This window comes from Bufo bufo, chromosome 5 (genome assembly GCF_905171765.1).
Source record: "Bufo bufo chromosome 5, aBufBuf1.1, whole genome shotgun sequence".
Lineage (NCBI taxonomy): Eukaryota > Metazoa > Chordata > Amphibia > Anura > Bufonidae > Bufo > Bufo bufo.
This window is the reverse complement of record NC_053393.1, coordinates 180350406-180364436: the sequence shown is the minus strand read 5'-3', so window position 1 is coordinate 180364436 and position 14031 is coordinate 180350406. Positions and strand designations below refer to the sequence as shown.

At 44.0% G+C, this 14031-nt stretch overlaps 1 protein-coding gene across 1 annotated transcript in view; it reads right to left on the bottom strand.

Moving 5' to 3' along the window:
- Positions 1 to 990: 990 nt before the first annotated feature.
- The window catches only part of MC2R (melanocortin 2 receptor), a 32177-nt gene continuing 19136 nt past the window's right edge, over positions 991 to 14031 (bottom strand). The window contains exon 2 of the mRNA XM_040433915.1: positions 991 to 1923. Within this exon, the coding sequence (XP_040289849.1) occupies positions 991 to 1923 (933 nt within the window). The remainder of the gene's footprint in view (positions 1924 to 14031) is intronic.

Genomic DNA, 14031 nt, shown 5'->3' with positions numbered 1-14031 from the left:
GGCGTCCCGCTCCTTAACCTGAGACAGCGGCGTCCCGCTGTAAATTTCAAGAAGCGATCGCTTATTATCGTAGACACTTCGATCTTACGCAGAGGGCTTCGATGAAATCGCCTACCCTAGTCTCGGTGCGCCTTCTGTGTGTGTCGGTGCTCCGGTCCCGAGGGCTGTTACTCTTCAAGAGGATCCCACGTCAACACCGGAAGTCCACGTAGGTTCGTTGAAAGTAGATTTCCCTTGTACAGCAGAGACCTCCCGCGGCTGGCGTTATCGGATCAATGGAATAATAAATTATGCTTCTCCTAAATAGATCGAAAATATGTGTCTGTAATCCAATCGTGGGGGTCCGTACCAAACGCGTTTCGGGGTTTAAGAAATTGACCCCTTCATCAAGTGTCTACGATAATAAGCGATCGCTTTTCAAAATTCACAGCGGGACGCCGCTGTCTCAGGTTAAGGAGTGGAACGCCGCTCTGCATATAGCCAGCATCAACCTGCACCTCTGATTGGAGTCCAATTGATACAAACAATAACTGAAATTAACTGCGTATACCCAGAGCACATTGTACATATAATTTTTTGATGCTAGGTACCTATTGACGGATTACCATTTTTATCTTTATTCCTATTTATTTTACTTATATTGTTGTTTTAAGTATGCCTAACATTATCATCTATGCTGCTATATTTATCAATTGTGAACGATTTATTTAACCAACTGTGAACGATTCATTTTAGATTTATTAATACATTTTATGTACTATCATCCACTGTCCTCATTGCTATAGAGAGTGCCCCACTGTTATTCATTATTACGTTATTTCCTCTTTCAGATTGGGTGTCATCTGTTAGTGGGTGCACCTCACGTTGTTCCCTAGTCACTCTTGTGCGGCATATCCCCTTTTTATTCACGTGTTCCAAATGAAGTTTGACATTCTCATGTCTATACTGTATGTTCTATCTATCATATACATTTTATTAATTTCTAAACATCTAGCAACATAACATTTTCTTAAAGGTGCTCCTCAGTTCTGGGCTTCGGAATGCATAAATGAAAGGGTCAATCACTGAGTTGCACAATATAAGTGTGCAATTTACATACATTGTTGACATATAGCAAGCACAATAAGGATTTTGAGGGCAAAAGATGAATAAGAAGAGATGAAGAATAAATGGAAACCAACAACAGATAAAAACACCCAACAAAATAGTCAATGTAGTAGCCCCTTTCATATTTGTCTTTTGCTGCACAGAATTCCATTGTCCAGAGAGTGAAGATATTTTCCGTGCATGTGATTGTGCTAAAAGGAACATATGGATGTAAAGACATACTATAAAGACTAACAGCAAAAAAAATATAGAAGTAAAACACATTACTGTAATGGTATAATCATAGAAGATAACTATAACTATTCCACATCCACCACCTAATACCCATATGACAGTTAAGATGATCCAAGCTCTTCTAATAGTCATAATGTTGTGATAACGAAGGGCATAGAAGATGGTAATGTATCGGTCTGCGGCAATAGCAGACAGACTGAAAATTGATCCAAGTAAAGACAGTACAAAAAACCAATCCATAATATCATCCATCTTTTTCTCAATTGCACCTTTCTTTTGAAGATGACCATGGCGAGCCAAAATCATCATAATGTTCTCTAGAATTTTGTATAGACTTCCTAGAATGTCAGAAAATGACAAACTGCAAATAAAAAAGTACATGGGCAAATGGAGTTTTTTGTTTTTGATTACAGCAGTGAAAACAAGGACATTTTCCAATAAACCTAACAGCGATATAGTAAAGAAGATTTCTTCCGGGACATTGATGGTTAAGCATTGAGTATGATTTGGAGGAATGGAAGTCCCATTTACATAACCAATATTTTCATGCATTTCTGTAGCTCTATCCATCTTCAGGATTGGCTGATTTAAGATGATGTTTCACAATGCACTTCCACTTGTACTGTAAAACAATACAAAATATTTTTAATGGGAAATAAAGAATAATAATTTTCACAACTTGCTGCTGTCATATTCCTGTCAGTAGGTGCACACCTTATGAATGATACATCAATAGATTGTGTTTGCTATTGTCGTTTGCTTTATTTATCACAACTGGGGTGAGCTGCAAAACCAGAAAAAGTCAATTGACAAGGATGGAGCTGTTTAAGGGGGGAAAAAGCTGGGCAACCACTGTAAATAGTGTGCGTGTAGTTTTTGTAATAAAATGAGAGGTTTTGTCAGATAAGCAAAATAATCTGTTAAATGGTAATACATTGTTGCTGAAGAGGACCTGTCAGCCTGTGTGTGCTGTTTGAAAGGGTTTTACTACTTTAGTCAGTAATAGCATATCGCTAGAATATACCCCAACAATCCTCAAAATGAAGGAGAAGCAGCAACAGGCAAATGTTGTGCCTCCAGTTGCTGATTTTCCTTTCTCAGCACTAGACCCAGTCAGTCACTCTGCAGACAACTACAAATAAACTATGGTTACTTGGACAAAGCTGTGTTTCAGTACCCTGCAATGGTTGACCAAGACATCTGTCAAAGGGACATTTTTTCTGTTGTGTTATAAGAGGTCCTAGTGTTATGCTATAGCATTAACCTCTTAAGGACAAAGCCTAGTTTGGGCTTTAAAGAAACACTTAGCTAGAAAAATCTAGAATTTTCTGCATATATCTGAAATAAACATTCTTGAATTAATCCTGCAGAGAACACACAATATTCTGGTGATCTCTTCTATCTTGGTCTGGTGGTCAGCTGAGGAGCGAGTCTTAACCAAGGTGGCAGAGAAAAACAATCTTTTTGTCATTCTGCAGAGAGGACACAGCAGGGAGGCTCCTGCTCCATCCACTTGTCCTACAGCTTATCAAAGGATTGTGAGGAGTAGGAATGGAGCCATGGATGAAAGAAAAATAAATACGGACTTCACTGGTGCATTTATTTCTGCTGAAAACATTTACTGGCCTATTTCAGTACAAAAAGAAAAATATATTCTCATTTCACGTCGGCGGTTATATGTGTTGAAAGCATGGCTGGGAGTCAGGAGGGTGGCAGCAGTGGGAGGTCGGGAGCCAAACATGCCCAGGGTTGATCACCTGCTTCGCAGCAGCCTACCTACCCGGGAAGTAGTGGTGCAGGGGTACACGGAAGTAGTGGCGGTAGCAGTCAGTCAGTGCGGCGGATATATGTGTTATTTTGTATTTCAGTACAAAAAGAAAAATGCATTCTCAGTTCACGTTGGTGGCGGTTATATGTGTTGAAAGCGTTTAGTGGCCTATTTCAGTACAAACAGAATAATGCATTCTCAGTTCACATCGACGGCGGTTATATGTCTTGAAAGTGTTTAGTGGCCTATTTCAGTACAAAAACAAAAATATATTCTCAGTTCACGTCGGCTGTTATATGTGTTGAAAGCATTGCTGGGAGTCAGCAGGGTGGCAGCAGTGGGAGGTCGGCAGCCAAACGTGCCCCGGGTAGAGCACCTGCTTCGCAGCAGCCTACATACCCGGGAAGTAGTGGTGCAGGGGTTCACGGAAGTAGTGGTGGTAGCAGTCAGTCAGTGCGGCGGTTATATGTGGTAAAATCTTTTGTGAACTATTTTGGTGGAAAAACAAATCTTATTCAGTGTTCAGCGCTGTACTTATATGTGGTAAAATCTTTATTGATGTATTTCGGTCGAAAAACAAATTGTATTCAGCATTCAGCGCTGCAGTTATATGTGGTGAAATCTTTTATGACTTATTTGAGTGGAAAAAAAAATCTTATTCAGCGTTCAACGCTGTAGTAATATGCGGTAAAATCTTTTGGGGGCTTGGGGGCCCCGTGTGGCTTCTACACACTTTCAAAATCATCCTTCAGCAGAGCGAATAAATGCCGGATGATCGCGACGCTCCATGAGCTTCCCAGGAGCTGCTGTCTGGAGCAGCGGTTCATTTCTGAGACGTCCATATAGTGCGGGGGGAATCCGAACACCCTATCCATCTCCATGCTCCGTTCTATGCGGTAAAATCTTTAGTGACGTATTTCGGTGGATAAACAAATCTTATTCACCGTTCAGCGCTGTAGTAATATGCGGTAAAATCTTTTGTGATTCATTTTGGTGGGAAAACTAATTTTATTCAGCGTTCAGCGCTGTAGTAATATGTGATAACATCTTTATTAAAGTATGTCGGTCAAAAAAAATAAAAAAATTCAGTGGTCAGCACTGCGGTTATATGCGGTAAAATCTTTATTGAAGTATGTCGGTCGAAAAACAAAATTAATTCAGTGGTCAGCGCTGCGGTTATATGCTGTAAAATCTTTATTGAAGTATTTCGGTCGAAAAACTAAATTTATTCTGCGCTCAGCATTGTGGTTATATGCGGTAAAATCTTTAGTGACGTTTCTTGATGAACTTCGTGACTCTTCCGGGCTCAAAGCTATCTTGACGCTTTGTGTTGTCATTGTCTGTAGCTACTAGAGGCCTGTTCATGCCAGGCAGGCTCCCCCAGAAGTATCTTGGTCGATCGACACTCTTTCATTGTGCCATTCTGTGGCTTCCTCATGCTGCTGCGACCTCCACACTCTGTCATTGTCCCCCTCTGTGGCCTCCTGATTCTGCTGCCACCTCCAGTCTCTGTCATTGTGCCACTCTGTGGTCTCCTCCTGATGTTGCTGCTGCTGCCACCTCCAGACTCTGTCGTTGTGCCATTCTGTGGCCTATTCATGCTGCTGCCACCACCAGACTCAGTCATTGTGCCACTCTGTGGCCTCCTCATACTGCTGACAACTCCAGACTCGGTCATTGTGCCACTCTGTGGCCTCCTCATACTGCTTCCACCTCCAGATCCTGTCATTGGGCCACAGTGTGGTCTCCTCATGCTGCTTCCACCTCACCACTATGTCATAGGTCCACTCTGTAGACTTCTCATGCTGTTCCCACCCTTTCCCACTTCACGACTGGTCCACTATTTTGGCTTTCGGCCTGGCTGACATCATCATTTATTTGAAACTTCTTCTGATCTGTCAGATGGAAGGAAAAATAAGACGCACAACAGATCCTGTCTGTGTAGCAGCTTAAGGGCTGTATGGTACCATCAGAATTGGCTTATGAATTGGTAGCCAAAAGCAGGAGTGGGTAGAAAACATAGAAGACATGCAAATGCTGACCGAGTGAAGGCAGATGCTCCACAGACAGGATTAGTTTTTTGGGGGTTATTGTTCTGACGGATCAGAAGAAGGGCAAAATAATCAGTGACGTCAACAGCGTCTAATAGAACAGGTTCTGTAGACATCTACGTGGAATCAGCTGACGACAGTGTAAAACGAGTGCGCTTCTTCTTGACACTAACATCTACCCGTAAGGCTGAGTTGATACTTGAGTTATTTGGTCAGTTTTAGCCCTGTGACTGCCCAAATAAGTGAAGTTTGCAGTGACTCTAAGAGCGTCACCTGTCATGTGCTTGTCATACTGACTCACAGTATTGTCTCACTACCGCAGCAGACTCCCTATGTGTGTTACTGCAAGGCACAGTGTTCTACACCCCTATAAATGCTCTCTGCAGACCGGAAATAACAGTTTTTTTATGTTATTCGCCGTGAATAAATTTAGAACGAAGCAAATTTTTCTGAAAAATTTGGCGAACCAGCCGAATCGAATTTTTTAAAAATTTGCTCACCTCTAAAAACAACCAATAATTTTTTATCATTCCTTTCCCCTGTCCCACCCTAGAATTGGATTCTGCCATTTTCCAGTGTACTTAGTGCAGGGAGAGACGTCAGTAGGCGCTAGGGACAGTGGTAGAAAAAACGTCATTGTACTAAAAAAAACGATTTACAAGTGCAGGGAAAGACTATTCAAGGTGTAGTGAAAGGATAGGGAGGAATCATTCAGCAGCATTTATGTTAAACAGGGTTCAGTAGGAGAGGTTACAGCATGGGTAATAGGAAAAATCCTATTACACTATGCTGCACTGACTGGGCACCCAAATTTCCATTATATAGCTCTGTAATTTCAGCAAACCGTTCTTGTTATTGGGGTGCAAGTGCTGTTTGATACAGCAATTAATATGGTTTATTACAAGGAAATATTTCTACGCCTTACTTGCCCTTGTGCGGTGGAGTTATATTTTTTAAAGCAATTTTTGGCTTGTATTAGTAGGAAAAAAAAGGGCTTATTAGTAGAGATGGCCTTGCGGTTCGTCGGCGGTCGTTTCGCAGTGAACTTTGCGCGCTCGCGATTCGCCAACATGCTAACATATGGCGATGCTCGCATGAGCTATATTGTTTTACATTGCGCCGAACTTTGACCCATGTTACATCCATCAGGTGGGACAGGACAGCAAATTGAGACGTTTCAGCACATGGACACACCCCCAGCCTATAACAGAAACCGATCTGGCAGCCATTTTACATTCTGTGTTTTGCAGGTGTAGGGAGAGGTTGCTTTGTGGAGCAGGGACAGACTGTTAGAGAGGCCAAACGCTAGCTAATAGGGCAACAAAAGTCCTTTTAAGGACGGGTATATGTGTGCTATCGATAGGTGTGATATACTGAGGGTTGTGATATGCTTTTAATATACTTTCTAAAATACAAAGTATATTATAGTGCATTTGTATTGTGCAGCAGTTGTGTGCGGTTCGGCTGCGATACCGCAGCTATATAGAGGGACAAAAGCTATTGGAATAACTAATTGCAACTGGTGTGATATACCTGTTGCCCCCCGAAAAAACTGATTGAGGGTTGTGATATAACTATAATATATAGAGTTGAGCGGACACCTGGATTTTCGGGTTTGACGGGTTCGGCCGAACTTCACAAAATAGTTTGAGTTCGGGACCCGAACTTGACCCCGAATCCGAACCCCATTGAAGTCAATGGGGACCCGAAATTTTGAGCACTAAAATGGCTCTAAAATGTCATGAAAAGAACTAGAGGGCTGCAAATGGCATCAAAATGTGGTTAAGAGCATTGCAACTGCTCTGCAAACCAATGTGGACAGGGAAATCACTTTAAATAACATAAAATACGTAAAAATAAAAAATAATTATCTTGATCTAGGAGGACGAGGTCCATATGGAGTAGGAGGTTGAGGAGGCAGTGGATGTGGCAGTGTAGGTGGAAGCGGCGGTGGAGGAGGTAGCCTACACTGCTTTTTGGTTTTAAATTTATTTTTATTTTTGGAAATTATGGTACACCCCAAAACATTCGGAAATATAACCTGTGATAACCCCCTCCAGTCGTGCTAAACACACGTTCAGACAATACACTGGCTGCAGGGCAGGCCAGCACCTCCAAGGCGGAAAGGTCAAGCTCAGGCCATGTGCCCAATTTGGAGACCCAGAAGTTGAAGGGGGCAGACCCGTCATTCAGTACGTGTAGTCGCGTGCACACATACTGCTCCACCATGTTGCTGAAATGCTACCTCCTGCTAAGACGTTCCATATCAGCTGGTGGTATTGGTTGTTGTGGCGTGCTGACAAAGCTTTTCCACATTTCGGCCATGCTAGCCCTGCCTTCTGAGATGCTGGTGGTGCCCCAGCTGCGTTGGCGACCTCTTCCTCCTCCTCTGCCTTCGCCTTGTGCTTCCACTGTGCCCCCGCTGTCAGGTGGGAATGCCACCAGCAGCGCGTCTACCAGCGTGCGCTTGTACTCGCGCACCTTACGATCACAAATTAAGGACAGTACGTTGTCCTTGTATGGGGATCCAGCAGCGTGGCCACCCAGTAATCAGGACAAGTTAGAATGTGGGCAACTCAGCTGTTGTTGCGGAGACACTGCAGCATGTAATCGCTCATGTGTGCTAGGCTGCCCAGAGGCAACGAAAAGCTGTCCTCTGTGGGAGGTATATCGTCTGTGTCCTCTGTATCCCACCAGCCACGCACCAGTGATGGCCATGAGCTGGTCTGGGTGCCACCCTGCTGTGAACATAGTTCCTACTCCTCCATCTCCTCCTTCTCATTCTCCACCTCGTCATCCTCCAGAACTGTGCCCTGGCTGGACAATTGTGTACCTGGCGTTTGTGTGTGCAGGAATCCACCCTCTGAGCCACTTGTGAATGACTGGCCGGAAACCCTATGAAATGATCCCTCTTCCTCCTGTGCCACATCCTCTTCCATCATCGCCAGCAACGTTTTTTCAGGGAGGCATAGAAGTGGGATAGTAACGCTGAGAACTGCACTGGCCATGTTGCTGGAGTACTCAAAACAGCGCAACAAGGAACACAGGTATCGCATGGAGGCCAAGTCATTGGTGGTGAAGTGGTGCTGTTCACCAGAGCGACTCACTGCTTGCACAGTTTGGCCAGCATGTGCAAGGTGGAGTTCCACCTTGTGAGCACGTCGCATATGAGGTGGTGAGCAGGAAGGCCGAAGTTACGCTGCAGCGCTGACAGGCGGGCAGAAGCAGGGTGAGAACGCCGAAAGCGCGCACAGACGGCCCGCACTTTATGCAGCAACTCTGACATATCGGGGTAATTTTTAAGCAATCTTCGCACCACCAAATTCAGCACATGCGCCAGGCAAGGGATGTGTGTCAAACCGTCTAGTCCCAGAGCTGCTACGAGATTTGGCCCATTATCGCACACAACCAGGCCGGGCTTGAAGCTGACTGGCACAAACCACTCATCGGTCTGTTGTTCAAGGCCTGTCCACAGCTCCTGCGCGGTGTGGGGTTTGTCCCCCAAACAGATAATTTTTAAAACTGCCTGCTGTCGTTTACCCCTGGCTGTGCTGAAGTTAGTGGTGAAGGTGTTAACCTGACTGGATGAGGAGCTGGTAGAGGATGAGGAAGCAGAGTAGGAGGAGGAAGCAACAGGAGACAAACTGAAGCGCCCTGCAATCCTTGGTGGTGGAAGGACATGCGCCAAACTGCTCTCCGCCTCAGGTCCAGCCGCCACTGCACTTACCCAGTGTGCTGTTATGGAGATATAACGGCCCTGACCGTGCTTACTGGTCCACGTATCTGTAGTCAGGTGCACCTTGCCACAGATGGCGTTGCGCAGTGCACACCTGATTTTGTCCCCTACTTGGTTGTGCAGGGAAGGGATGGCTGTCCTTGAAAAGTAGTGGCGGCTGGGCACGACATACTGTGGGACAGCCACCGCCATAAGGCCTTTAAACTATCCATCTGCCCCAGACGGAATGACAGCATTTCAAAGGCCAGTAATTTAGAAATGCTGGCATTTAGGGCTAGGGATCTACTCCACTGCAGCTCGTGCTTTGCACTTAAATGCCTGGTCATGCAGGTTATGCTCAGGTTGAGAATGTTTATGCCTCACTTCAGGCTCTGATTGCACAGCGTGCAAACCACTCGTGTCTTGTCGTCAGCACATTGTCTGAAGAACTGCCACGCCAGGGAACTCCTTGCAGCTGGCTTTGGTGTGCTCGGCCTGAAAGGAATCCATGTTCTTTATTATGTCAAAATGAATTCTGCTTTTTGCAGAAGTTTTGTTTCTATGTTAGGTACTAACTCTGATTGCTGTGAAACTAATATACTGTAAGGTTTCTATTCTCTGTAACCCTGAATCTTATCTCTTTGGCACTACTCCCGGACAATATTCCTAATATGGAAGTTCCGTTTTTGTTTCTATTTCTCTGAGCGTAGAATGAAACGTGTTAATATGATAGGTCAAATACATAACATACGATGATATGCTAATAAAGAGGGTAAAGCCCCCTCTATATAACCTGTGTGCATTAAAAATAAACCTCAGAGTGTTCATTCAGTACATCACTGTTGTGTCTTTCGTTACCTACTGAGTGAAGCGCTCTCCTGACGTCAGAAAGGGACTCAAACCAAGCCGATACTAGAAGTTTGGTGCCAGGGGTACCAAGTGGGACTCAGAGATTCCTATCAGTTTGGGGGCTCATGTCCGGGGATCGAGAAGGTTTTCCTTGTGTTCGGTAAGGAAGGCATCTGTTATTGTCCTCTGGCCGATCCGAGGACCACGTCTCGATCTAGTAAGTAGAACCTACAACTTCTAGTATAATTACTGTATCAGGGATACAGGGTACAGACTCCGGGAGTCTGGGGGAGTGACCCAAGGACTCCGGGAGTCCACCGTGAGGATCACTCAGAGAAAATATAGTGCGCACTACATAATATTGTCTCAGGGAGACAAGGATGGAGCTTGGTTTGACTCTTTTAACGTTGTTTTAAAGTATAAGATTATTAGAGTTGAGATAAGGATACTGATGTCCGGGTGGTAAGTGTACGGACTGAAGTTCACTATTTGCATAGAGTTTTAAGGACATTGCATTGTTGTTTTACTGTGTTGCGGAGGTCTGCAATACGCCCCACCCCCGGCTGGGAGCAATCCATTAACCCGCAGATAGGTGAACACAAGCGGCAGACCAAAGCAACAAATTATATGTTTGATGAGACACTCTGATATTTTCTGATCAGACCTGAGTCCTTTGCCTAGTTGACAGCATTAATTTGTCGAATCCTTAACGCTTCAGTGCAGCCAGTCCTAGGAAAGTAGCATCATTAAAATATCAGACGGAATGGGGTCACAAGGGTCTAAAACAAATCATCCCAAACCTGAGACGGGAGAAACATGCAAAGTTTATGTTGCACGGTGTAGTCCCACAAATTACTTCCTATTTAACCCATGGGTGGATAACTTAGCTGGATGGACTGAGTTCATGCAAGCTGCTAGCCCCTTTTTCCCAGGGACGGCGATAATAGCCCGTACCACATGGACATGATAAAGGGTCTTTGTCTGGGAGACAAAGAAGCATGGCCACATTTTGACCATGACCCGTCCTAGGATATGGATTACATGATACAAAGGAGTAGGGAATCCTGCAGAGTAAGTGATGTTATATGTGTAATATTATTATAGAAGACAAAAATTGTTCAATAATTTTCTTTCCCCAGCAGTGTAATGTGAGAATCCAGTTTTTAACAAGAATTATTATATATGTACAACATTAACTAAGAACACCTGACATATAAAATTATTTGGGTTTAACAAAATGACTTTATGATTATAACATGTATATTGTCTTACAGCGACAGACCATCAGCAATTCTGGGTGTGGTGTGGCTGTTTCCCAGAAAACTTTGTTTGTCTGTGTTGCAAGTTTTGGGATGAAACAAAGACAATTGTGTGATTAGGTTGGAAGACAAATGATTCAGTGGAATGTGAATGGGTGTGGCTCTGAGTTGTAGTGGAGTTGAAAGTGTGAAAGAGCCCTAATGGATGCTTTAGGAGAGCTGTGTGTGCAATTCAGTTTTTATGTGTAAGGGCGTGGTTATGAGCTGTTTTGTGAAGATGAGTACATGAAATGTATATGAATGTGTATGGAGTACGATATTTGTTTTCATATAATATGCGCATTGAGAATTTTATTTTTCTTGGAAGTTTTTGGTTTTTATTGGTGCCAACAGCATTGATCAAGCTGTACATTTTTTTTATCGAAGTTAATGAAAAGTTTCTTATGGGCCCTTTGTGTGTTCATGTCTGTATTGTCAGATCTGTTTGTTTCAATGTTTGAAGTTACGTGTTACATGTTAAGTGTTGTGCTTCACATCAGAGCTCTGTTCTCATGGACAGAAGGTGGACCACAGCGTCCGACTAAAAGGGGTGGACTTGCAGCGTACTCAAGTTGTGTTTAAAAATGTTCCTGGGTGTTGTAGTGCAATGGAAACTAACCTGAGACGGCTGACTCTCTGCAAGGGTAGGGGATGATAGGAAATGTTCGTGATGCCAGTGCCAATTAAACGGTGGCACGCCGTTTGCTGATAGCAGGAATAACTGAGGAACACGTGATGTTAAAGCAGAACTCCAACTTTAGTAGTTATCATATATATAGGGACATTAACGGAAACGCAGTTCCTTTGCATACAGTCGATTTTTCAATACGGTCGATGCAGGCAATACAGTTGTAGCAAGGTGACTTCAGAGTGTAAAACACAGGACTTGCAGTACAGGCAGCTTGCACTCTATTCCTGACTGATCCTGGAACATAGAAACTCTTCTCCAAGGTCCAATGCCCTAGCTCTGGCGTATATCCTTGGTTTTATCCTTATAAAGTACCTCCTCTGTTGTCTTGAGTACCTCTTGCTTTTCTTTGCTTGCCTCTGTCCCTCTCAGTTTCCTCAGGCTCTAGAAACTTCTGAACAACCAGGCTGTTTCGCCAGTGGTCTTCCTGCTTCTGCATATATAAATTCAGGAGGGGAACCTTCTCCTTGGATCTGGAACCCGGTTACAGGGACTGCAATACCCTCTCCTGGTCCGCAGGCTTCAGGCCTGGACTTGTCTCTGACATAGTCTAAGCTCCAACTTCAAACTACAGGCTGCAGCTTTAGACTCCCACTTAAGACTCTAGACTAGACTGTCTTTTCCTTCCTTGACTGGGCCTTATATAAACTAGGGCTCCCTAGCTCCCTCTAGTGACTAAGAGCTGGAATGACACCCCTAGCAGGCCTGTACATGCAAGTTTCACAGTAACAGGGAAATACATAGCATTACATTACATGACATTTTATAAAGATGACATATACCAACTTCCCCATAAGTAAGGGGGGACGACAGCACACCAAGTGACCCTTTTGTAGTGACGGGCATTACAGTCCCCGTACACTACAGACTTAGATGACTGAGAGTAGGATTCATGGTAGATAGCAGTGCAACCTCAAGTGTGTTAAGTAAAGATTTGTTCATTATGCTTGACTTACAAGTGTCAGCCAAAAGTCAGGGCATAAGAGTACACTCAGATCTCATTCCAGTCTCTACACCAGTGCCACTGATTCTTGCAAACATACAGAACCACCCAGAACTTAACAACATTAACCCTGCATTATGGTCTTCAAATGAATATGACACAGGATTCATAGATTGCACACCTTACAAAGCTACTGTAAAACCAGGTGTCATTTCAGTGTTCCAGAAACAATACCTACTGCCAAAAGAGAAACTTGATGGACTTAGGCCAATGATAAAAGAATTCCTACAAAAGGGAATCCTGGAAGAGGTGATTTCACCCTACAGCACGCCCGTGAATCCAGTGACAAAGGCAGATGGTGCTACCCGCTTTGTACAGGATTTAAGGGCCATCAACAACATCATTGTGCCTATAGCCCCTGTTGTACCTGACATCACTCAATTACTATCTGCCATTCCAGCAGACGCTGTTTGGTTCAGTGTGATAGATCTGAAAAATGCATTCTTTTCTATCCCAGTTGACAAGAAGACCAGACTAATTTTTGCTTTTTCCTTTGACAGATGTCAACTGACCTGGGGCAGAATGCCCTAGGGATGTGCTGATTCACCTGTAGTGTACAGCATAGTCCTCCAAGCCACGTTAAAACCATGGCACCCCCCCCAAGGTTCCGTGTTGTTGCAATACGTGGATGATTTACTGTTGTGCAGTATGTCAGTGGAGGCCAACATTGAGGATGGTATATCACTGTTACAATGGTTGTTTGAATGTGGACACAAAGTGTCATTAGGGAAAATGCAATGGAGTAAACAGCAAGTCGAATACTTGGGGTTTGTCCTGACAAAGGGGGAAAGGAGGATCAGTCCAGGGAGAGTTCAGTCTGTAGCGGGCTTGGTCACCCCGCTCTCCAAGAAGGAAATGCTATCCTTCCTTGGAATGATAAACTACTGCAGACAATGGATCCCAGACTGTTCCTACTATGATAATATCTTGAGACAGGCAACACTGCAGGACAAACCTGATTTAATAAGATGGTCTTCAGAAATGTACAATGCATTTGATTATCTGAAATGTTCATTAATGTCAAGTCCAGGATTGGGCCTCCCTGACTACAAACTTCCACATGTTTGCACGACAAAATTGTAAAACCATGGCGGGTGTACTGACACAAGAACACGGAGGCAAGTTGCGTCCTTGTGTATTTTTCTCAAAGGTAATGCCCACCCCTGTTCAAGGGATGCCGGCATGTCTGTGTTCTCTTGCAGCCTGTGCTATGATGGTAGAGTTGGCAACTCCTTTCACAATGTGACGTTACACCATTTTTGCACACTACACATGATGTTATAGGCCTACTCAAGGGCATCCACACTCAACACAGCAG